The sequence below is a fragment of the Hyalella azteca genome, unplaced genomic scaffold (assembly GCF_000764305.2).
Source record: "Hyalella azteca isolate HAZT.00-mixed unplaced genomic scaffold, Hazt_2.0.2 contig11974, whole genome shotgun sequence".
Classification (NCBI taxonomy): Eukaryota; Metazoa; Arthropoda; class Malacostraca; order Amphipoda; family Hyalellidae; genus Hyalella; species Hyalella azteca.
Window position 1 is genome coordinate 1 of NW_025941947.1, and position 26,987 is coordinate 26,987.

The following is a 26,987-nucleotide window of genomic DNA, read 5'->3' on the forward strand; positions in this document are numbered from 1 at the left end:
CCAGCTGTGGCGGTGACTGGCCAGCTGTGGCGGTGACTGTCCAGCTGTGGCGGTGACAGGCCAGCTGTGGCGGTGACTGGCCAGCTGTGGCGGTGACTGTCCAGCTGTGGGGGTGACTGGCCAGCTGTAGCGGTGACTGGCCAGCTGTGGCGGTGACTGGCCAGCTGTGACGGTGACTGGCCAGCTGTGGCGGTGACTGGCCAGCTGTGGAGGTGACTGTCCAGCTGTGGCGGTGACTGTCCAGCTGTGGCGGTGACTGGCCAGCTGGGGCGGTGACTGGCCAGCTGTGACGGTGACTGGCCAGCTGTGGCGGTGACTGGCCAGCTGTGGCGGTGACTGTCCAGCTGTGGCGGTGACTGGCCAGCTGTAGCGGTGACAGCCCAGCTGTGGCGGTGACAGGCCAGCTGTGGCGATGGTAGGCCTGCAAGCTTGAATATTTTTTGGGTCCTCTAGATGTTAGCTGAGCATTAACAATGAAGACTGGAAAACTATTGGAGTTGGAACTTAATGTAACACAATATATTAAATTTTCTATTAATTAGACCCCTTTCTAACTAGCACTCATTCAATGTGTAAAATTTTTTTTATTAATTTCAATAAGCGTGCAGCGCTCAATTCCCCCGAGCGGTCCAAAGCTCAAAACAATGCCTTTCAGCCATCCTTGTTGGAAGAACAAGACAGCGTTTCTGGTAAGCCTGTCACAATCCTACACGTATAGGTAATGTTCGGTAACATGGCCAGATATTTCCTCCCAGTCAACATGGATTAACTGGCAGACGATTGACCGACACAGCCTTTGATCAGTTGAGCTCATTGACTTCCGTCATTCTGAGCGAAATTGTTGATATCACCTTAGTCTTAGTCACTAATTTAGAGTCGCCCCAGCTTCTGGTACTCCAAATCAGAAGCTGACACGTCTGTAAATTTTCACTGGGTTGGAACACACATGTTGAAAGCGAATGTTGAAGTAGGTTTTCTGCGGCCATTTAGAATTGAAAAATTTTCGCTTCACCTAAATTAGCGTCGATCGATATGGGTCTCGGTTATCTGGGAAATTAAATATGCTATTTTGGATAGCAAGAATATTTTACTGTGATTAAGTGAAAATCTTGTTGAATGTTTCATGAATCAAATCTAAAATTGCGAAGTCAAGTTTTATTACCAGAAATACTGAAATACAGAATGTCTTAAAACGAAATCCGGAACATCAGCTCTTGCTGGTCTCGATCGGAGGTCTAAATATAAATCCGATCAAGACCAAAAAAACAATTTGTGGATGAAGTGAAGGATTTTTTTTAATATAGCCAAATTCCGGTTTTTGTCATCCCAAGATCTTAAATTGACCTAATTAGTTTTTTGGGTATGCCTTGTATTATTGGCGTGCATTTTTACGCCAAGGTGCATGTTCTGGAAACCCGAATTAAAAATCCTGTTCATTTATTTTACGAAAGTTGAAGCAGATTTAGACTTAGACCAAACTGATAATTTAAATGAATAATTCTACAGCTGTCTCGTAGAGTACAGTTTAGACCTTGGAGTTGTGTCAGGAATTATGGACTCACGCAATCGGACAAAAATAAAGCAAGAATTGATTCAGTTGACATTTGTTGAAATTGTAGACATGAAAGTGCTACTGGCGTTAATCGGGCCAGTCGATTAAGCGGCTGAATTCGAACATTAATATACTGGAGTATATATACAGAATGGACGAGGTGATTGTAATCTTGCAGTAAAAGCAATGGTAGCAAAATATGGCGTCCAGTAAAAAATCCTCCGATGCCATACACTGGCGAGCCCTTCTTATGAAGATTTATTGCAAAGAAAAATTAACTAATTTAACCAACTGACGGGAATTATTCTATATATGACAAGCAAGAAAAATAGAAAAATTCAGTTAAAGGGAGGTACTCTAGACGGAAAATAGAGAAGCATAGTTGAAGACTTGGCTTTGGTAAGTAAAGAATAAGGTGACGAACGTGAAAGAAAGGTAGAACTTAGGAACAGCTGATGCTATACTGGTAGAAGTTAATTAACTGTCCTTAATGACAAGCGAACATAAATGACAAGCGAACTATGCGTTGGACGAAGATGAAGATTGAATAAAATTTAATTCAATAAACTGGAGATGTCATGTCGGTACATGAATCCTTCTATCCTGTCGGAAACTACTACCTACTTGCACTACGAAACTTGAATACAACATCGGAATACAACATCTGAATACAACATCTGCATACAACATCTGAATACAACATCTGAATACGACATCTGAATACGACATCTGAATACAACATCTCAATACAACATCTGAATACAACATCTGAATACAACATCTGAATACAACATCTGAATACAACATCTGAATACAACATCTACATACGAGTAGAGTGTAGAACTTAGTATTTATTTATGACTAAGCCGCGAAAACAGGTTGAGTTTCCATAACGCACAGTTTTGTAATTTATAAAGCAGCACTTCGTATGGTGATAGTCTCAACCTCCTGGTTCCTAATAAGGTTTATTCCCATATGACACTTTCGAACCAAAAACAGTTTCAAATATTCTGTTGACATTAAGATTGTTCGTCGGTTAATCTATGAATGGACACATTGGACATGTTGGCCCTAAATCGTTTACGCGTTGTAGTTTTGATCAACAATTTTTCTGTTGTAGTTTAAATCTGCCTTCAGTGGGCACACATCGTAATCTCATGATCGCGGTATATTTAGACGATTATTACTGAGCGCTGATCACATCGTCACAGAATCAGACTTGGAGCCGCCTTCAAAACAGCAGTACATCATTCAGCTGTCACACAATCAATTTAATCGGATTTTATCAGCAAATATGAATGCAATCTACGCAGTCTCTCTTTTAAGAAATGTTGTATTGTATTAATTAAAGTGATACTTGGCGCGGCGGTCTCTTGCCTGCCGTCACGGAGTCGCTGCTCCACCACTCGATGTCGGGGGCGAAATTTTTAGAATGGTTTCTGAAATTAATCAAGCTTTATAAAGCTTATATAATTATATCATAAATTATTCAAGCGTTATATTTATCATTTTAAATGTCTACCGACATTTACAATGAGCAATGCATTTTTCGTAATACTTCTTACTTGCTCATGTAAACTGGAAGCCTTAAGTTTTCATCATGAGACAAATCCGTTCTCCGGAGACCTAAAAATTTATAGGAATGCAGCGATTGAAATCAATTGAGAGTCCCCTGCTTCCGTTAAATTAAATTTGAACGAATAATCAACTGATTGTTCATTATATAGTGAAGAACTCAATTCAGCGCTCGGAAGCTTCATGGAAAAAAATTCCCACTTTTTCAGATATTAGAAAATCGGTGCCGCAACGAAGGCTGTATTAGCAGGATAAGCACATATCTCTCCGAATATTTTATTCCATGTACGTCACCTGATTTTTAACGCATTTTCTCATTAATGAAAAAATGCACTATTGTGCTCGCCATGTCCGTCTGTCCGTCCGTCTGTCCGTCCGTCTGTCCGTCTGTCCGTGACTTCATGTTTTCGTCGACGAGAAAATGCGCTCTCTGTCACTCGCTGCAGTGAGTATATACTGAGTTTTATTTTTTAATTTAACGGATGTACATAAACTTACACGAAACGACTTTAGGAAGACTGACCAAAAAATCAAGCAGATTTTAGCCGAAGACAGTAGAAGTTGAACGGGTAGCTGGATCAGATATAATGAATGAAATCATTACAGCAAGAGAAGCTAAAATATCTGCCGACAGAGATATGTCCTATGCTTAAGTCCTATGAGGAAGAACGAGGGAGCTGCAGACGCCAGAAGAATTTACTAAAATGAGAGGAAGTCGATGGAAGAGGCAACTCGGTAGCGCATCATTTTTCGGCGGCCAATATAGAGGCGCTGATAACTGATCGGCCTTCACGGTAGGCCCGATTGACCGTTTATCTGCTCAGTTCTGAGCACCAAAAACAATATTGACGGAGCGACCAGGAACAACAGCGCCGCGTACGGCGGAGGCCGCGATGAGCACTCCAACTAGTGAGTTTCTTCCTAGGAACAGAAGCTCGATCTTCGCTCAAATTTCCGACGCTGAAGCTAACAACTGCAAACGTGGGTCCTAACGTGTACCTTGTCGGCTCTTATGCAAATCAGGATTAAAATATATGGCTTCCTATGCATATAGGGAAAAGACGATCGAGCGTCACATGCTACAGACAAAGATCGGTGGGATGTTTCAAGAGTTTCAGCGCTCATCGGACGTAATATTTACAATATTTTATAGCTTGACTTCTTTGTTATAATTCTGACATTGTTATTATTTTAATTTCATTTGACGAAAGATGAGGTATAAATGACTGGTTCTAAGTGCTGTCCTCGTAAATTCATTACTTATGAAATAATAAATTTCTCATCGTTATCCGTGAGCTACTAAAAGCTTAAAGAGCAGAATTTGGGGCTGGGCGAACTTTACGAGGCATGCGAGGCTGCGTTCATTACTTCCTCTCCATGACTATAAATTACTTCCATCGTCAGGAGAAGAAGCTCTCTTGACGATAATATGTTCATTATACCATCTACCGTTACCATGTAATGGTGGCGGCAGTAGCTACATAATACCATCTGGCCGTTACCATGTAATGGAGACGGTAGTAGCTACATAATACCATCTGCCCGTTACCATGTAATGGGGGCGGCAGTAGCTACATAATACCATCTGCCCGTTACCATGTAATGGTGGCGGCAGTAGCTACATAATACCATCTGCCCGTTACCATGTAATGGAGGCGGCAGTAGCTACATAATACCATCTGCCCGTTNTCACAGACGCTCATGACCATGCCTGAATACGACTAATAAAAGAATAAATATCCCTTAGTGTCATCAAAAATTATTTCTATTGAAGTCTCCTCTATTGAGAATCTACATCAAAAATGATCAACATTAATAATAATAATGTACATTAATGCATGATGCCGGACAGTTTACTCGTATTCAGAACATACCAGGCTCATAAGGTGGCATCTAAGGACGGTTTAACAAAACATGGAGAAAGAATCCTTCTCCTGTCCATATAATATTGAACGTACCAAGGCCGTTCACAGGTGCGTATTGCGTATAAATAGCGCCGTTTTTAATTTGATTAAGATTGGTTTCGAATAGTAAAATTTATGCGTGGTAAATGTGTTATAAATTAACGGTCATCAGGTTAAATAATATTGAAGCAGAAAAAAATCGGACAATGCTCGCACGAGCGCATTGTGAAGGGATAGCTTCCTTTTTAATTTGGTCAAGTTCGGTATTTACTACTTGAAAAATTCATGCCGTGAAATTTGCTATGATAATTCGTCCCAACAATTCCTTCAAAAAATCCGCCTCATAAGTGTTGGAACGGTCCGATATCATCACTGCACAGCCATCACGCCATTTTAAAGCATTACTTCACTGCCTAAATTGAGCGACCTCTTCCATAGAGGAGGCAAAACATGGCTCGCATCGTCTATCAGGTGATAATGAGATTTTTTCTCAAAACGGCACGTCCATTGAGGCTGTACGTAATGAACAGGAACATTTTCAGTGATCATATTGCAGACCAAAATTGGCCAGCGAGTTATCTCGTCCACACACGATCAATATTATTACGGCGATACTCGATGGGCTCCACAAAACGTCTATCGATGTCTAAACTCTTGACGTAAGAAAACGATTTCAAACAGTTCGATACAATTTTCTACGATTTTTATATTTTGAAATTGAATATCATTGTACAATAGATCGGTTGAATGCATTCTTCAATTGTTTAGTTGGGAAACAACAGTGACAAACTCTCATCTCAATTCGTCCTTCACGTTACATATGAGCATATGAGAAGTGACCGAGAATATCATATATCGATTTTCGAGTATATCGAGAGTTCGCAGTTTTGTTAATAAAATTGAATTGTACAGAAGGTAATTGAAATTTGGTTACAATTTTATTAAATCTTAACTCTGATCCTGAAAGGAATTAATAAGAACACAAAATTTGTAATACCATTAATTCGAAACCGAATGTTCTTAAAAAGAACCTCATTGCTGATTGACATTATTATGCTTGATTCACACTATACTGCAGGGCCCGTGCCAATCACGTTCCGGTACAATATTCTTTAATTAATTCATTTCTATAGAATCATTCACACCCGTTGTGCATGGCACCTGCCCTGCCCATGGTGTGAGTGCTTCTATGAAAATGCAATAAAGAATATTGGACTGAACTGTGGCTGGTATATGCCTTGCACGTGCCCGGCAGTACGATGTGAATCCAGCCTAAAAATTCAGCGATTGAGATAGCAATCTTGTAGTCATATCAGAAGAGATGAATCTGAAGAGACAAACCTAAAGAGATGAAGCAGCTCGAAGCTGTACATAGACAATAGAGTAAAATGAAGCTTAGTAGCCTATTTCAGAGGCACCGTTAGAGACTATGCTAATTCTGGTGTACTAGGAATGAATGAAAGCGGGGGTATTTTGTTAGCAACTAGTACTGTCATGAACTGGCAGAATATTTAGAAATATATTGTTCACGTGACATTGCCACTTCAACTGCATCCGAACGATTTTCGTTAGGACTTTGTCGTAGATAGAATTTGGTATAGTCTGCCATAGAATTATTTCTTTGAATAATACGGGGGCGCACTAATGTATTTAGCAGGGAATTTCTGTGTGTAGGTTCCTGTAGTAGTTGTCTTTAGACATGAACTGCAATAAAATATAATATGATATAGTATTAAAAATGTTTTAACTTATGATTTATGAGCAGATAAAATAAAATTATGTTTATATGATACAAATGTATTCAGACAACTGTTTCGATGATCTACACACCAGCACCACCAGCCAAAAGTCAAAACACTCAACACTGTTTACAGTCAGTAACAATGTGTGCGCTGTGATGTGAGGATGTGTACGCTTCCGTGAATTTGTGTTATGCTCGCGCGTAATCGATACACACTATGGGATCACCAAGCCACAGGGAGTATCAGAGACTCTTCGATTATTTTGCAATAGTTGGACTAGATCCCGAAGGAGGCTTGGAACGCAACCATATTCAAGGTGAGATTAAGTAGCAAACGTTAGTTGTAGGAAATTCTTTCTATTGGTGAGGGATCCTAGGACTAGGACCTGGTTGCTCAGCTTCAAAGACGCACGTTCATCTACGGCCGTTACAGTTTTACTGTACGTTAATGGTAGATGTTGGACAACTAATGGTTTACCTTGCGCATATTCAGCGCTGCTTCTGGAAGCTCATTCGTGCAATGATTGATTTTTGCCGTCCTGCCGCGTTGTGAGTGGAAAGCGAGGTGACTAAGAACATGCCCTCCCACCACTGTTGGGACGGTTGTGTTGTGCCCGTACATGCAGGCGTAAAAATGATGCACATGCTTGTACCGTCGTACGTTGTAAGAATGATTCACAAACATGTTTGTTTGTTGTGAAAATAATGTATAACGTTTTTGCAATTAGTAAAAATGGTGCAGAACATTCCTGTTTTTTTTTTTATAATGATGTATAACGTGCTTGTATAAAGTATGTTGTACTTGTATGAAGGTTGCACGAAGTGTTTGTACGAAATTGTACCTATGTTTTTATGCGATAAGAAAGTTGCAAAACAGGTTTATATATTTTAAAAATTATACACAACATGTTTTTATGTTGTTTACTGTACTAGTCATGCCATGTGATGTGGCGGCGGACTGCATTCCGCCTCCTTGTGTATCAGAACCGATCGCAGTGCTCATATTTACATCACCAGCTGAGCAGAGCACTGCTAGTATCAGCTGAGTATCGTCAGCTGATATTTGTTAAAGTGAAAGATTCGAGGTTAGAGGGTGTAAATACAAGTCGTTCTCTTAATACTTGTGTGCAAAAAAAAATATTCCATAATATTTTACTTTAGCTGAGAACCTAATTTGATATTCTGGAATGTAATCACGTACAAACCGCTGCTTTCCTTTTCAAAGTCATTCTTCTTATTTCATCGGGCTGCTTCCGTGTTTATTATCTTCTATTGCAGATTCAGTTCAGTGTATAAGAAGAACATGTAACCGATCCAATTTTACTGAATTGCTGAAAATGAAGCACTAAAATTATAGCTCATGCACTGACTTAAAATTTACGTATTATATGCCATTGATGAGATTGAATCATAAGAAAATAAAGGAAAATTAGTGTTAGGTATACTATTTGTTCAATTGATGGAGTTAAATCGAAGTATTCGTTCATCTATTCCACGTTATTTAAATGCGATAATGTTCTTTCCGAGGTACCGTATGCGGTAGTCAAAAATCATTCTGTATTCTTCTGTAACTAATTGTAAGTTTGAAGTTCACATGTGTGAACTATAAAACGTTCATATGTGTACACAGTTCATTTAATCGGACCTAGAAATCAAATATTTATTTTTTCTGCTTATCATCGTGTTGTATGGAACCAAGTTTTTAAAACGCGGTTACGTTTTCAGCTTGAAAGAAAGGACTGCATGTAGACGCACTCGTAGTTAGTTAGTTTCAGTTCTGTTGCCTTTCAGTCACCAATTTTACTATGCAACGACGTCATTAACTATTACACTCCTAAATCTCGCTTGACATCTTCATCTCTGGATGAAGTTAAGAAGAAACGGCTGTCATTGGCTTATCTTGGAGAGATCAAATGGGCTGATTGTCGCGATTATATTGTTGCAGATAAACATATGTCGGACGACAATAGTTGACTTATTATGCTAATTTTGCATGTCTAATGCATTTATTTTGTAATTAAGTGACAATGAATTATTCTTTGCTTTCCCGCTCGATCTAACTGTGCACAAAATGGCATAGCCACTTAGTCGGATATTTTTTTTACGTGCAACATTGTCCTGTTTTGAGTGACATTTGGCCACGTTTTGTAGCTTCCGCAACGAGTAATCTAATAATTAGTTGAATGGATAATGTGTTGTAATAAAGCGATAAGTATAGCTCGATTGATTGCTTGCACTGGATTTACGCTCGATGTGTCATCTCGTGTCAAAGCACCAAAACTTCTCCCTCCTTCCGAGTTTTCCACTTCGTGAGAGGCGATAAGGTTGCGTCTGTAGTTATCGAAGTTCTGGCGCATCTATATTCGAAGGGCTGGATGTTTGTTAGCCCTGTTGAACGGATTTTCTTTTATTTCAGTTTTCCATAATTTCCTGGTAAATATATCGCAAAATTGTTTAAAGACATGCAAATTAAGATTAGGCTTCAAATGCTTTGTGTTATTTTTATTCGTTTTTCTCCTATTATATTTTTTTGATTCTTTAAGTTAGGCTCCTTAATTGGTTAGGAGTTTTTTTCGGTTATAGCTAGGTACTAATTTCCCTAACCTTCAGCGTATACATATGTGGCATCTCAAGAGGATTTCAAAATTAGTTCTATAACGGATGAAGATTCGTTATCTTTTCCCCGTTTCCATTTGTGATGAATAATTTGTGATGCTCGATTCACAATTCGATTCATCTCTTCATTGTATATTATCTATCGTCTACTGATCGGGATTTCGAATCGGGAATACAATATTAAAGATCCTTTTCTTCTCCTTTAAAAATAACGCAACTGTGATTCATTGAAAGGACAAGAAACTATATGTTGTACCAAAACTTGGGTTTGCGACACATCCTCTATCCGTGAGATTCTTCTCTTTGATTTGGCGTTCGCAGGTAAAAACTCTTACGTGCGTTCACGCTGACACAATGAACGCGTGCTCTCTGCTCGTTATCATGATACAGTTCAGTCCATGACTTCTTAGTACTGACAGAGCACGTCTGGTGACGTAGTGTCCTGCAGCATAAAGAACCTGTTGTATCCTGCAGGCAGGCGTCACTGTTCATTCGTTGACTAGAGGAGTTGCCTTCCTTCCTTCCTAGCCGTTAGGTGAAGCGACTGCAGCGTGACTAGCTTGTGTCGGCAGTACCGACCACTGACGAGTCAAACCTGCCGGAGGTTTGATGTTTGCTTGTGTAGCTGCACGCTTCAGTTCGCTGTCTGCCTCGCCCTAGTGACGAATATCAACATGCGTCGTAATTAGCGCGTAATTTAAATGCCTAGAACCTTATAATATAATAAAAGATTGTGTAACTTTACGTATAAGCTTAGTACCCTGCTGTGTCTTTTAAAGTACCCTGCTATTTTTTTCGGTCGGCTTACGAGCAGGCATGTCCTGATGTAATATCACTAAAATTATTGTTAACTGTTGACATGTTTTGTCCAATCGGGTGAAATAAGTAAACTCCTATGGGCACTGCCAAGGATTTAACTTGAGTGAGTAAATTATCATGCTATGTATTTCTTAGTGAATTGATCACAAACGTGTCGATGACCTTTTTGACCTTCGGTTGAAGAGACTCTATTGCATGATTCATTAAGCAAATGCCTGCGCTGTTTGCAGGTAAACGTTACTTCTATCCCCAAAGTCGTCTCTGTAAAGAGCACGATTTGCCACTCAATGCCATCGATTCTCTTAAATTATATAGGAACCACCCGAGTTGGCCTTGTGTGTATATTGCCTTGCAGCGGAAGGCCGAGTTCTCGTAAAGGAAAGTGGCGCTAATGAAGCTCAACGCTCACCGCTATTTACATTGGGACTGCGTTGAGGCGACGCTCCTCTCACTCTCTGCTCAGTCGCTTTGCTTCCGGGTTTTCTTGCCTCCCGAGCCTCTCGCTGGCGCTTCTCGGTTACTGAGCTTGGAGGCGAGGGTGCTCAGCTGCTCCAAGTAACTGACGCACGATCACATTTTCAGTTTATTTATTTATTGAACCATAAAATATTTGCAATGCTTTTATTATTATCATTATTGCCAGACGATTTAGTGTTTCGGTAAATTATTATTATAATTATTTTATTATCATTATTTTTACTTGATATAATAAGTTTTAAGTCATTCAAGTGTTGATTTGGCATAATCATCGGTACATGTAATTCTGCGGATTTTGATGCGTCTCGTGAAAATCTTATGATAATTTCATTGTATCAAGATACCAAGTTATTTGGAAGCACATGTGGAGTGAGTCGAAGAGAGCGGTTTTTGAACGAAGAATATAAAATTGCCAAAGTCTCGAGTCTCAATTGTATAACGTTAATTCTAATTTGGAAAACAAAATCACGAATTTAAGCCTGGGCCCAAAAGTTTTGCCTTCATACCCATCAGTAATGTAATCGGGTATCAACCACGGTGAATGATAATTTATCAATCATATTTAGTAAGAACGCCCCCAAATTTTGTGTTTATCACTAAACTAGTATATTTTTTCGTATGGCATGCTGAAATTTGTTCTTTAAATTTTATTCAATAGGTTAGCTCGGCTCTTCCCAGTACAGATTATCTATCTATTTGAAGAACAACATACGCCAAGCCATCGCCAACAAACCCGTCAATATGCTTCAGCTAGTTGAACGGAACTTCAAAAATCGACTAACTTAATGCCTTGACAATGGGGGCCGTTATTTGTCCGATGTTATTTTTAAAACTAAGTGATAAAAAATTGAGGTAATTTATTTTTCAATAAAATTCATATTGGTAGTAATGATATCTTTGCTAGCTCTTTTTTATTGAGCTTTCAAAACAGGAAGTTTCCGTGATCACCCTGTACGAATCGTACGTACAGTACTTGTTTCCAGGATAATTTAGCACGCCTGTTCTCTTTGCCGGGTGTAATTTACGTCTTTCGCAGCTCCAAATTGTTTTGGAACTATTCTATTTACGCGTTGTTATTGTAACTTGTCCTTCAAAAATATCATAAAGTTTTACGTGCGATGGAGGTAACTAGAAATTTTTCATATTATAAAATAATAAACCTTTTGGTTAACAACTAACTTTCTGAAGCCTTTTCACGATTCACGATAGGTAATTTATGACTTCTTCGATTACATCATACAAGGGCCCAAATTCATATTTGATTTGATTTTTTCTAACAATTCCGACGCTACTCTCATCTTTTCGTTGCTACTGTCATCAATTTTGAAGAGAATACTTAGTAATTTCACTCTAATTCATTTCTTATGTAAGTCTTGATTGAATTTAAAGATACAAAGCATTTAAATTGCTCCCTCACTCTTTTTTTAACACTACTCTTATCTTTGCATTGAGTTTTCTTGCCATTCAAATATTTTTCGCTGTATTTTGTTGTTTCCATTTTGCGACGCATGTGGACGCCCTTTCTTTTTGTTTTGAAATTGTTTCCATTTTGCGACGCATGTGGACGCCCTTTCTTTTTGTTTTGAGGAGTATTTATTACTCTAAATTGTTTTATATTTTTAATAGTTTGCGGTTCCAATGATGCCTCAACTTCAATGTTGTAACTAGAATGAGTAAGCCTCCACTGATTCTCAGCTGTGTACTTCTTATTCTGTTAAATAGAACGTTAATTTTTTCAAATATAATGTTAAATTTTGTTGAATATAAACTTTTTTAATTGGTGTTTTTTAAAATACCAATTAAATAGAATAGAAAGATAGAATAGAAAGATAGAATAGAAAGATAGAATAGAATTTTGTTAAATAGAAACTTTTAATTGGGGTTGGTTATAACATTATTTCTGTCCTTCCATTTAGTCAGCCTGTATTTAATCCTCTGGTTTTTGTATTGCCTTTCCTACTTTCGTGCTTGAAGTTCTTCCTGCACTCTGGCTCCTTTTATTCGAAGATATCACCCCACTTTAGACGCCGCCACCACCGCCTTCAATTGGAGCACTTCGCCCTGTCTAATTGCGCTGGTCAGACGATCCTGAAGGTCTGGCACTATAAACCAGCTGGGCTGTTACACAACTCCCCCAGACGCTCCGTTCTGATTTGACTTTTACCAGCCATTGATCCTTCTCTTGTATTTGTTTGCTTTGCTTGAGAATGAACTGACATTCTTACAAACATGTGAAAGCTTGATGATAGGCTGACAGTGACGCTAAGAGGCGTTGGCGGGAATGTTGCGTTAGCTTAAAGTTATTCCTGCGAATATCTTCCTGTGTCTTTCTTGTCAATAACCTAAGCGTGTTTATATTGTGTCATCTCTGCAGCCGAAATATGTATGGACCTATTAAGCGTTATATGTCCATTCGGGGATATTCTTGTTGCAACAGTCCTTGGAATGCCATACATTTTGTTGTAGCTGTTTATATTGTCTTATATATATTTATATATTTTGTGAAAATATAGTTTGCTTACGGTCATGGCACCCGATTTAGTGTTTCGGTAACAACCAAAATTATTCCTAAGATTCCCCCAAAAATTCCATTAAGAGCAGTTCGAGTCAGACTAGTCACAATTACCATACAAGATGTCTAAAAGTTTGTCCAAACGTTGCACATTAAGCGTATAAGTGTAAATGTTGACGGTATTTTCTTGACAAATATTGATGAATCTGAAAAATTTAGGCATTTGAGAAGTGGTTTAGGATTGAAACTACTTTAATAGTTTCTTAAAATGCTAAGAAGTTTCGTAAAATTTTGTGCTTCCTAAAGTAGCTAAAAAGAGTTTCATATCCTTATTAATTTTCGATAATTTTGCGAACATTTTGCTGATAACTAACTTTTATTGATAACATCATACATTTACATCAAAAGAGATTCATTAAAATTACAGGTATTTGCCATGCAGGTCGTCGTCAACTGGTGAAAGGTAAACAGTATAATTCTAATGCTACTGCTTATATGCTGCCGTGCCATTCATGGCTCGAACTGCACGATGCCTATATACATATATACACCACGTTGAGTTGCCGCAGTGTCGTCTTCTCTGGGCTGGTCCCCCGGATCAGCTAACCGGTGCGTTCTTCTTGGTTCTCAGTCGTGCATGGGAGCTTTTCATCATCGACGTATCTTGGTTATTCGTTTCTGTTCTTTATATTTGCCCTTAGCGTTGTTTTCATTGCTGGAAATTTACAACCATTATTGCGGTAGTCTTTATTCGTGCAACACGGCGTCGCATTGCCGCGGTGTCGTCTTCCCAAGGGATTGGTCCCCCGGATCAGCTTACTGGCGCACTCTTCNACCATCTGTGGCTCCTGTGGACTACTTTCTTAATCATTCATTTTTTTTTAACAACGATCAAGTTCGTTGTGAGCGCCTCCCAGTGAGAGTTTATTCTACCGCCTGACGCTGCATCTGCCGCTTCTCTTTAGTTGCTCGTGAAATACTGCCAGCTGCTTCCGGGTGAAAGTCTTACGCGTTGTGTGAACTATTGAAACTCGCCTTTGATTGCCTATTGCGGCGAGCGATCTCACTTACGTTGTTGAATATAATGACATTTGCTTCTTCACAATCGGACTCACGCAGATCGTTTGTAAAACTGAGAGAAGAAGTTTTGCATCGAACTACAATTGCTTATGAATCAGCATTAAGTTTGATGAGTTCGGTGCTTCCATGTTTGTTTTAGTTCTTTTTAATCTCCAAGTCTATTTGTTTTCATTAGCTCGCCCGTAATGAACGTTCTTCAAACAGTCACTCACACAAGCTTCATAACATACCTACTCAGCGACATCTGCTCGGGATAATTGAAAGCATGTCAAGTGGATACTTTTACCTCATTTAATGTGTTTTATTCTTTGTTCGTCCGGCTTATTACTAGTTCTCGGATTTTTTATATTCCCTCGTCTGGAGAATATGAAACATTGCTCGCCTGATTCGATCAGGGAGCGACTGAAGCTGTTCTTATCCTTACTCGTGACTGCTTATCTACTCTTCACCATTACAGAGAATATGTTGCCTTCCGCGTATCCGTATTTAATGCGGGAAAACCTTCTTTTAACCTCGTTTCCTCGTCTTACAAACGAGGAAAACCTCGTCCTCGTCGTTTGTAAAATAGTAAAATAATGACTGGTACTCTTGAAATATGTTCAGGATAGTATGAAACACCTATCCGAGCTCAATAATAGATCATGATCGAAATTATTTCTATATTTTTAGATAGGAACTCTTTTTGTTGACTTTTCAACCGAAGATGTTCGTGTGAAAATATAAATTTAATGGATATTTGGAACTATATTTACTTATTTTTTATGTACATACTCGTATAAATATAAAATAAAAACTAAACAGACTTAGCTTTCAGAACTTTCGTCATGCATTTGAAATGTTTGCACATTTTTTGGTGACGTAAATTTCCAAGCGTAATATTCTGTCGCAGGTGCTGAAGAAGTGGTGCCGCCCCTGGAGAGGAGTTACGTAGCCACCGTCCTCGGCCACTACCCCGACGCGGTACCCGGAGCGCCCCTCGACCGCCATGCGCTGCAAATGGTGCGTATCTCTGAAGTCATAAAGTTTTACGACGACAAAAACTTTATACAAGTAGTATAAAGTTTTCTTCCATGTGCTGCGTTAGGACTCTGAACTTACTGTGCATGACTTGGTCACCAAATTTGGATGATTTGTATGTATCGCTGTCTGATAAAAACTGATGGCGAAACCCGCGATTGAAAATGCTTGCTTTTTTCACTTTGGATCTCGATATGTACTGTGAAAGGTCTGATTCATGTGATTTATTTAAGATTAATTGCAAATCCGAGCGCGACAACGTCAAATTAGTCTTGCTGCAATCGATTTTTAGTTGACGCGGTGAAAGCAACACACGTCGTTGCGTGTGGCAATTTAACGGAGCTGAAGGCTGCTCAACACGCTGCGCTGCCGCGTTCGAGGATGGGCCATGCTCGTCTCTGGGGATCAACGCTTACGTAGGTAACACGACCTCTGCGCTCGGGTTACTCCACCTGCAGGAACTCGGATTACGACCTCGAGTAGCCTGGTCAGGGAACCTCGTATGCATAATGCAACCGAGGTTTATGGCTGGAAGCGCAGGGCGGCAGCTGTTGACTTGAGGTTTTCGCTACATGAGTGCGCTCTTCTAGCACTGCTCATGTATACGTGAGAACACTGTGCAGTAGTGTGCATAATGCCTCTTTCATGCAACGTGTGATCCTGCTAGCTGATCATATGGCTCACTCAGGCATCTTCTTTCCGTATTAATCAATGATAGCTTGTTAAATCCACCTCTGAACATTGTTAGTTCATCACAGTTCGTCTATATGCAAGTTGATTAAACAGTCGCCGAAAGCACATGGAGATGCTTAAATGAATAATTTATTTTTTATTTTTTTTTCGTTGTTCGTACATGATTTACGAGTTATCAATGTTTCTCGTGCTCATGGTAGGACAGCTACTGCAATAAAGCATTGGAAAAGTGTTGTTAATACTTGCTTTTGTTAATACTGTACTAACGTTAATACTCTCAGTGAATCTCAATATTCCAAAGAATTGAGCACTGAAATATTCGTCGGCGAAAAAGATCTGTTTCATGAAAAATAACAAGATGCTACACGGATCTATAGTTTTCCTAGTAATTTCATGACAGCAAACAGGATTTCGGAAGACTTTTATTGGTTTGTCTCTTTTTTTCTTGAATTTAAATTCCAGCAGTTTCATTTGCTTGACTTGCCAGAAAGAAACTGCCGTATAAATTTAAGAACATGGTAAAGGGTAAAAAGAAGATATATATACATGCAATAAAACGTTCTATTCCTATGCCATCCGTATTAATGACTCCTTATAGTTTTACTGCAAGTTTAGGCCATGTTTTGGGGCTTGACCCCCCAGTTGGGCAGTTTTTGGGGCTCGATCGCCCAGTTGTTTACTTGCTCCACATTTGAGGAGCTAATAAATTATACTGTCACGTTTTCGATCCTGCGTTAAGGTATCGCGTGGTGTTACGTGATGAGTTATACCATCAGCGATAGGACTATCCAACCACTTGTTTCATTGCAGGAAGTCAATCGCTGAATTATTAGGAATAAAGAAATTAAGGCGCTTTATATTGAATGGTTGCACTCTTGAACAAAAATTCATACTTCCAGTCCAACTAAACAAATCCTCAATATTCCCGCTGCATGTTCCAGGTAATGATTCGCTCCTTATGTGCTGTATATTTTTCTTATTTTTACTGAAATTATTGTATTATTCTAGTGCAGTGATTTTTTCTTGCTATTGATACTTCACAGCGAAACTCAAAATGGTCCCAGGTTTTGTGAAAGCATATTGTAATCAGATTTTAATGAAAATATAATGCATGAACCTGTTCATAAACTGGATGAATATCCAGCCAAGCAGTTCAAGCCAAACAATTCCGACTATTCTTAGCTCCCGCGCGTCATTCTCAAGCTCCTTTACGGTGAGAACAAAGGCACTGTCCTGCCTTTGTATGCTGACACTCCAGAAGTGCTGGACTCACACACGGTACATAGATAGCTTGTCTTAACTTTTCTTTGCCCATTGTCAAGTGTGCTGATGTTTTCTTGTTATCATTTTAAGGGGAATATAGTTTTTTCAACTGAGCCGTTGATTCTGATTTCTTTCTAAAGTGAGTTCTCATGCAGCTTCCTATAGCAATAATGTTAAAACGAATCGCGAATATGATGTCCGGCTTATAAGAATAGTTGATATTGTAGCAAAGAATGTTAACTGTTTGTCTCTTATTTTTCAATAAAATAAGCTCGTTTGACTACATTTTTTGTGGATTTCAATGATCCACGAAACGGATTATTTTCTGAACAGAATTCACATGTTTTCGTATCATAACCTGTGAAGCTTGCCCATTGTTTTCTAACCGTCTTTTATTAATTAATTTGGTGCTATTTTAGGGGAAAATATATTATGTGATGCCTAGTGTTTTAATCAACGTGTAAATCATTACAAAAATTACTTGTATGGTATTAAGCGACTTACATTTTATAGTTTAACACAGTGGCTGTCACTGTTTCGATATGGTCAAAAATGAAATAAACTGTTTGAATTGTACAATATTTCTATCGTTCTTATTAATTTTAAACTGAGGTAGCTGTTGAATAAGTAGGTAAACTAGTTTATTATTTTCTAGACCCGGCATCCAATAATCCGCTCTTGCCTCTTGGTAATCGGTTTCCAGCTTCCTAAAATGTTCCTCCTTAATTCCCTGCCATCTCTACTTTTAACAGTTTTTCCTCTGTGTGCGGATTATTTAGCTAGGCGGCCTTGTACAGGGAAATTGTTATTTCCTTTTTGTACAGGCTAATTATGCAAAGCCTAATGAATGGAACCGGATTTCGACCGGACACAATGTTAAACATGTAATCACTTAGGTTACATGTTTACCATTAGGTATTTGGGGTATCACCATATTGCCCTGCTTAAGTTGTAGGCATATTTCGTGATCACAACCGATATGTAGAGAGTGACTATCAAATTCTTCAAATTACTCAATTTTAGGTCTAGCTTGCCTCATGTTAGAAATTGACAAGAACAGAGATTTTCATGCTCGCCTTACTTATCTAAAAATATGCTTAAAACTGAACCTGTGTAGAGGGCACTAAGCTCGGATTGAATGGGACGCTTTGCCTGAAAAAACATTCGGTTCTAACTTTTTTATCAATGACTTGTTATTAAGATATTGGTTATCTCAAAATCTATTGAGCGGTCACTGTAATTACGGGGAATGTTCATGGTTTATGACTTTCACATCAGCTGGACATCGATTAAATATGTAAATCTTCAATGATGTAAAGACAATATGAATCTTGCCAGCTCAATTGTTGTATACGTGACTTGTGACTTAATTATTCCTTATAGGCGCACAACTCATCATTTATTTTCGGACTAAAACTTGGCGAACTGCAATCATTCGTGCGTGGATCCGCTGATTCTGTAAAAATTTGTAATATTTAACAGTTTTTTCTCTCTGCACAATAAAACACAAGGTCAGCAATAACTTATGGCCCACCGTAAACGGGGTAACCTGGACCGTTTTGACATTTAGGAAAAAAAATTCTATAACTCAAAATTTTCTTACCTTAGAAAAATTATGTTGATGGCTCTTAAAGTACTATGAGATAACTTATAAATGCAGTAAAGATATATTTTGTGTACGATATTATATATTCACTATGTGACTATTAGTTTCACTGAACCCACCAGCTCTAAAAATGGTCCAAGTCACCCCATTGGACGATATGTTAATTGCACTCATATTCTGGATTACTTTTCATCGCTCTTTTGAAATTACTGATCATAAATTTAACAGAATTACGAGCTATTAGTAACATTCTTTAATAGCGATGGTTGATAGATTAATAAGAATTTTTTGTCATCGAAAAAAGGTTCATTTTACTTGGTAAATTTCTAAAATTCAAATTAAAACTTTAAATAATTCTGTTGATCGCATTTGTTGTACACACTAAAAGGAGTTGGCTTCCTTAATTGACCTTTCTTGTTCTCGTCGTTTTCTGGCGAGCAAGGGAGCCTGCGCTGTTATAATCGTTCCATACTCGCTGGGCGGCATTCATTTCCTCACAATTATTAGTTTGTCATTTGCTACATTTAATTTCACCTAAGAATGAGTTACTTGCTAACAGATGGGAACAACCAAATGACTCGCTGGAGCTATTAATGCAAGTGCTGGTATAAGGTAGGCAAAGCGTGTCTAAACAAAGTTACATCAGAGGTGAATCAGAACTAGAATGACAAATATGAAGTTTTCTATCGCGATCCCTTACAACGAACATATTCTTCTATGGCCAAAAACAGTTCATAAGACAAGTTATGACCGCACATATGTTCTTTCATTCTACCTATTGACATTAAGGTTATGTTACATAATAAATATTCTATTCAATTCCTCCATATTCTGCAGATATTTATCCATTTATTGATAATTTTGTTTAGACCTAACCGTTTAGAGGCGACGTTTTGCTTCGCTTGCCGGCCTTGCAGTTCATGTTTGGTTGCGCACGAGGTCACTCATCACGCGCTCACAGAGCGCATCCAGAGCTGTCAATCATTTGCAGGACCTCTCTGCTCTCTAAAATATAGTGTAATGTTAATAATTTACTCTGTTTAATTCCATAATAATTTCATAATATTCATGTTTACTTAGCATTACTTATGAATCGAAGTAAAACTTTCGCAACTTCAAATTCTATGTCAGTTTAAGTAAATAAGACGTGCACTACTGCCAGACTGGGTCAAGATCAAGAATTTTATATGCAGCGAACGCACTCACTCGGCGAGTTCTTGTGAAGAATGCAGTTCATTTACTTAAATCTTGTCCCCATCTGTCCCTCGTGCCATGCAACCATGAATACCCGCGGTATGTCGGTTATAATGTTCTTGGCTACCGCAAAAGAAACTGGTTATTGGAGATTTCATGAGGCTATGAAAGATACTCATGTAATTAGTTTATTTTCATTGAACATACGGCGTAAATCTATATATGATTCTAAAATTGAATTTTCTCAGCAATTATTTTGGTGATATTTATTTTGTAATATAATAATTGATTATGTAATTGATAGTTATTTTGTTTGTTTTAATCACGGTCGATCATGACTGCGACTGATATATTCTCAGCCACAATATATTCTCACAATATATTCCCGCAATATATTCTCAGCCACAATATATTCCTTCGTAGAGAGAGTTAGACTGGCGCCGTTCCTGTAAATGTGCTGAGTTCATCGAAAAGAATGTGCGCACATTAGTTCTTTGTTTTACTGCGTTATTATTATCTAATTATCTGGCTTCTGAAGTAGTCAGACATGCTTTCACAAGTTTTATTGCAGTTAAGATCACTTCTTTGTAATTTGACTGCTTAAATTGAGCTAACATATTTATAACCTATCATAACGTATCATAGGAGTGATGAAAACAAGTTTTTGATTTAATATGCGATAACTTGTGATATGCTTCCGGAGAATTTCATATGATCGACTTTTGATTTTAGCGTGAGTTTTGACTTGACTGTTACAATTATAGTAACTGTCTGTAATCGATAGACATGCGAGCGTCGTGGTTCATCGGATGCTCCTATGATCGAGGAATTTTCTTGGGACATTTATGCGAACAGTTAGCCATGAGGAACGGAGGCAACGAACTCTTGATTCCAATTTGTGTTTTGAATAGGTTGCCTACAAATGTGAAATGTGCATGACGTAATGCGAACCCTACCGTGTATCGAAACTGGACTACATCATTTATGGTAATCTTACCGTTTTTCATTATTATTCATACCGTGTTGAATGTATGTATCAGTGAAAGATCTCGTGTTGCTTAATTACCATATTTTAAATTGAACTTTCTTTTTCATAATTCCCTATTTTCTTTCTCTGGCACGACATTTGGCTACTCGGGCTAGATGTTTCCCGTGAAATTCTTTTGAATTGGGCGAAGTTGTTTGATAATTCCCGAACACTACTATATTGGCGACTCCGACTTTCAGCTGATAGCCTAACATCAAGTTACTATGTTTATTTACCATGTCTAAATGAATTTGTATCGATCTATTATCGTTGCTTGTAGTGGGAGTAAACCTATCAATGACAGGCATGGTCATGTCCAACAATAGAAAGAATATTTTTCGTCACCTTTTACCAACTTCGGTCGTGCTAAAGCCAATTCCAGTTAACAGTTAACGACCCGACAGTAGAAAGAATATTTTTCGTCGCCTTTTACCAACTTCGGTCGTGCTAAAGACAATTCCAATTAACGACCTGATTCTCAAGGCAACGCGATCGCGCTGCATGCATGTGAGCTCCTAGCTGAACTGCCGCGTCGACTTGAGTGCACGGAACTGCGATGTGCCGTCTTATCGCACCCTCCTTTATCGGTCCTTTGGCAATCGTGCTTCTCAAGAGCTTCCTTACCTGCTCCCTTCTTTGGTGGGTCACCAGAGGACTTATCACGCTACACCGCAATGCGTCATGGGCTGATTCATGAATAATGGATCTATCTATATATACTCCACTCAGCTGCTCGACATGAATGTCTGACGCAATATGATGTTTGTAACAAAAGCATTACTGACAGCCTCCAAACTAAGATATTGCTTTCACATACATAATTTATATCATTCATAGTTGATGACAAAGCATGAATTAGTAAAGCAAGAATAGACTGAATTAGTCAAAGCATGAATACACTGATCATAAACATGAATAGACTGAATTAGTTAAAAATGCAATAAATTAAATTGGTTTTGACAATGCTGATGTCGGTATATGCTTGACTTTAGACAGCTCTCCCTTCAACTTCATCGAGGTATATTCCTAGTTTTTTTCTCGTTGGCCTCGCGAAATCACGCAGTTGGATCCCTAATTCGAATAAGTATCGTTCCTTATCCAGTCCGAACTCTGAGCTCTTATAAGAGCCAATGCATTTATTGTTTCCAACTCTTCGAAGTAAGAAACTCCTATAAGGAGTTTCTGCATGTGGATATGAGTGGATATACTCCATGATAGGGGTATAAACTCCTATCATGCATGTGGATGCAATCGCTATTTCTTAGTTTCCTTAGTACGGTATTTGTTTCCGACGTAGCAGTCCCAGGTCACGGTGGATCACCGCCTCTGATCAAGCGCTCATCCGCCCTCATTTGGGCCAGCTGATGCACGATGCTGTTGCTTGCTTCTCGCCGTCGGTAGTGGTGCAGGGGAGGTCGATAAGGAATTGTGCTCAGGATTCAATACTAATTCCATAATTTTTCCTTTTGTCTTCCAGTTATGCCTGCCGAAGGGGCTGCAGTTGCGGACTCAGAAGCAGTCGCTGGAGGCGGTGTACCATCCGTTCCTGATCACCCGCGAGGACGGGTCTCGATGCTACGGTTTCGCCTACACCTTCTACGAGGAGGTCAACTCCACGCGCATCTGCACCGCGCTCCACGCTCTCCAGGTAGCTTTCACTTCATTCATTTTGTTCTGTCGTTATTTGGCTGTGTTTTATGATGTGTATAGTCTGGGATTGTATTTCCTCTTCGTTAATTAACGCTACGTGCATTGGTGCCACGTTACTCGCTCTTTAGGTAACATTCACACTATGCAATTTGGCCCGACACAGTTGGCTGTGTTTTATGGTGTGTATGGTCTGGGGAGGATTTCCTTCTCTTTTGATTATCGCTACGTGCAGCGGCGTCATGCCACTCGCTCCAAGTAACATTCATACTCATAAATGTCATCTGAAACACTTAACTACTGTGCTTTATAATAATTACCGTCCTTGGATGGATTTGGTACTGTTTAACGTTACTCGCACGTCTACCGCGGCACTGAGTCTTCACGCACTGTTTTATCCCCAACGCTGTATCACTGGACAATTTACTGCACCGACAGGGCTCTGGGTATCTCATATGCTTGTGTTCGTCAACTATATCTCTCGGGGATCGATTTAAACACCCTCCGGTAAACTCTCAATATTATTATTAAATGTAGACAATCTATTTTAGTGTACGCGTACAATGAGCAATACGGTACTCACGTTTGATATAAAAATATAATAATAAGTAATAAGTCGTTATTGACGTGTTCCAGTCTGCGTACCTGTCGGAGGTGTCGAACACCCACGGCAGCAGCAGCAACGTGTCGGACTGCATCGGTACGCCACAGAAGGGCGACGCCCGTCGCGACACTCGGTCCCTGCCGCGGGAGTTCCGATGGTCGTCGCCCAACTCGGGGGCGTCACGTCAGTTTTATGACGTCACCAAGGACCAGCTCTTCGTGTCCAAGTGCATCGTCTTGATGGGACGCCAGCCTGAAGTCGGAGCTGCTCGGAAATTTCTTGTTGGACTTTATAAGTTAGCATCTTAGTCGTGGTCTGTTAATGATAGTATCTTAGTCTTGGTCTGTTAGGATCTTAGGACCACGGATCTTAGCATATTAGTCGTGGTCTGTTAGGATTTTTAGGACCACGGATCTTAGGACCTTAGTCGTGGTCTGTAAAAGTTAGTAACTTAGTTGTGGTCTATCAATGTTTCATCTTTGTTGAAAACCTAAAACGTCGTAATGGGGGCTCAGAAATTATTTGAGTAGTGATATGAATTCACTTTTAAATTGCCTATTTATTAATTTTCAATGGTTACATTACAAATATTTATATTTACGTTCAAATATCCTACAATTTCATTAGTCTTTACTGATATTGCTATTGGTATATGTAACTATACCAACTTAATTCTCTCGGAATAATGGAAGGATAAAGATTAAAGTAGCCAAATTTGTAACTCGACAAAGTCTGAAGTTGTACGCCTGTACAAACAACTTGCTGGTGTTGCAGGCTGTTCACAGAGTGCGAGGGCGGTGCAGTGACGCTGGAGTCTCACGTACACAACCTCCTGTACGAGGTGCACGCGCCCCCTGCCGGCCGTTGCCTGGCCTTCAGTTGCGTGGGGTCCCCCCAGATCTGCTACAGACCCACCTCGCATGAGCTGCCTCTCTTGCTTGTGAGTATTTATGTTCGGTTGTGATGGATGGCGTCGAGTTATTGTGAACCTTTTGTGACGTGTTTATCATGCGAGTTAAATTGAATGTAATTTTTATAAATAATAACTCTACGTTCCTGATTTGTTTAGTAGCGCTTCAATGGACGACGTCGAGTTATTGTGAAACCTTTTCTGACGTGTTTATTATGCGAGGTTATGCGGCAATTGAATACAATTTTCATAAAAATAACTCTATGTTTCTGATTTGTTCAGTAACTCTTTAATGGACGGTGTTGAGTTAATGTCACTCCCGCACTGGGTTTTGATTATAAAGGTTACTGCGTAACTCGATTTCGTCATCGTAGGAACCGACTCCGTCCGTTCTCTTTGCATCGTACCTACCTTAATTATTTGCATTTGGAAACGAAAATCACTTTCGAAACGAATTTTTAAATCAAGGTTAGCGGTTATATTAACATCGACATCTTGTCTCTGTGAAAAAAATGTTTAAACACTTATTTTTTTTTTCATATGCGATGTCGCAGACAATGCTGTATTTCATGTCACTATGCTTAGTATCTCATGAGGTGATGGTCATATCTCTATGCTTAGCATCTCATGAGGTGATGGTCATATCTCTATACATAGTACTATCTCATGGTCATGGTACTTCACAGTATCCTCTCCGGGAGTTGTTCTCGGTGCTGAGCCCCGAGTGTGTGGTGCAGCTTCTGTCCTGCATTGTCCTGGAGAACCAGATACTCCTCGTGTCGGCCGGTGGGTAACACTTCTCCTTTTGGTCCTTCAACGGATGAAATCAAACTTTTTTTTATAATATCCGTTCGGCTTATAATAACATCATAATGTGATAAATTCAAGATAAATTCAGATGATGATACGGATGGTAAAAACTGAATTCTGATGCCTCATGAATGATTCAACACATGTGTGGTTAAGATCACTGTTCCAAATCATCAATACACTCGAGGACAATGTATGATGTGCGTTAACCTCTGCATCACCCCGGCCCATATGTGTCGCGGTGGTAGCAGAAGTACTGTGCATAACACACCTTGTATGTACAGACTACTACCGCCTCATGCTGGTAGCAGAGTGCATGTGCGCGCTGGTACTACCGTTCTCCTGGCACCACGTGTACGTGCCCATCCTGCCAGCAGCGCTGTCACACTTCCTAGACGCGCCCGTCCCGTTCATCATGGGCCTTCACGCCACCCCCGCCGCCAAGAGCCACATCGCAATACCTGACGAGGTGCCCTCCCCTACAGGGACTTCATTGATTCGCTTACATTTGTATCTATTTAATTTATTTACTTTTTATTTGTATCTATCCGAGTATCTATTCAAGTTGGAATCAGCGGGTCTACTGAATTTGTCAACTTTGTAGAGTGTATTTAAATGTCGAATGATAGTAGCATCATGAACTGCAGAGACATGCTTATTGGCTCTCAGTTACTTACTTTTATTTGGCTATTTTCAATTTCTGCGAAGTTATTTTATTTAATCATGTATTGTATGATTATTGAAAATGCAAGGAATTTCTCTTACTGAGTATGAAAGTGCGTACGTAGTTCAACTATCGTCGTCATTAGGGATAAATTCATCTGCACCTTCCTTAGTTGCTGTAGTTCCAAAGTATTTTAGTTAATATTCTTTCCCGACCACTTAGCAGTAAGAATCATTTAATCTGACGGTTATCGTCGTCATTAGTAAGGTTCCGGTTCATTTATTGGTCTCAATGCATGATAATTGCATGGTTCTCAAGAGCGCACCAGCGTCTAAAGTAATAACATACAAATGTCATTTTAACCTCAATAAATAAAACCGCATGGACTTTCAGGCGAACCTGTGTCTGGTGGACGTGGACGCTGGGGCGGTGGACGTGCCCGAGGACTTGCCTCAGTTCCCTCACGCGTCAGAGTTCGTAGCGGAGCTAAGCGCCCTCCTCGCCCGCTGGGACCTGCCGGTGCCACAGCACCGCTCCCTCGACAGGTGCGTAGCCGCTACATGCAACTCAAGGACTGTCAAGTCCCAAGATCTTATTGCTATGANAGAGACAGGCTGTTACATCAGCGATCATTTTGTAATTTGCGTGGCCGTTCATGCAACTGCAGGACTGTCAAGTCCCAAGTTATTATTGCTACGACATCAGCTATTATTTTGTAATTCTGCTGAAAAATGAGTTTAACTTGGTTAAGGGAACTCTGAACTATTAGGTTGCAAATTATAATTACCGTAAACTTTATGATTTTATGGTTACGGTTGAATTTTGTCGGTCGAAAATTTCACTTTTGTTTTGCATTACTATGGATCTGTATGTCCGATGTGCTATTTAGCCTACATTTTGATGGTGTGTCCAAGATAGATGAATAATTGTTAACTTCGAATTATTTCTAAATGTTTTACCGTCGTTCCCAGTAAACAGGTATTTCATTAAAAAAATCATAATGATTTTTTATTAAAAAAAGCAGACTTCTTGCTGCATAGATAAAACTAATAATTCTTTAATTCTAAACGTTCTCTGAGGCTTTACTAGGTATACTAATAGCCCAGTGATATGTGGCCTGAATGCAATAAATATGCGTAACCAACAAATCGTTATTACTCGGATTTATATGTTCGTCAATCCTTCATTGGCGTATAAATAAGAGATTGGACATTGAACTATTTTTATTTTGCTAGTTGAATCTTCATAATTGATACAATTGTAATTTTTATCACTA

General features: G+C 39.2%; 1 protein-coding gene across 1 annotated transcript in view; it reads left to right on the forward strand.

The window, feature by feature from the left end:
• Positions 1–6,929: 6,929 nt before the first annotated feature.
• LOC108668692 (DENN domain-containing protein 5A) overlaps positions 6,930–26,987 on the forward strand; it is a 43,311-nt gene continuing 23,253 nt past the window's right edge. Inside the window, exons 1-8 of the mRNA XM_047883081.1 lie at positions 6,930–7,089; positions 15,166–15,275; positions 22,554–22,724; positions 23,360–23,622; positions 24,102–24,267; positions 24,924–25,023; positions 25,332–25,516; positions 26,105–26,256. Coding sequence (XP_047739037.1) covers positions 6,990–7,089; positions 15,166–15,275; positions 22,554–22,724; positions 23,360–23,622; positions 24,102–24,267; positions 24,924–25,023; positions 25,332–25,516; positions 26,105–26,256 — 1,247 coding nt within the window. The 5' untranslated portion in view covers positions 6,930–6,989. The remainder of the gene's footprint in view (positions 7,090–15,165; positions 15,276–22,553; positions 22,725–23,359; positions 23,623–24,101; positions 24,268–24,923; positions 25,024–25,331; positions 25,517–26,104; positions 26,257–26,987) is intronic.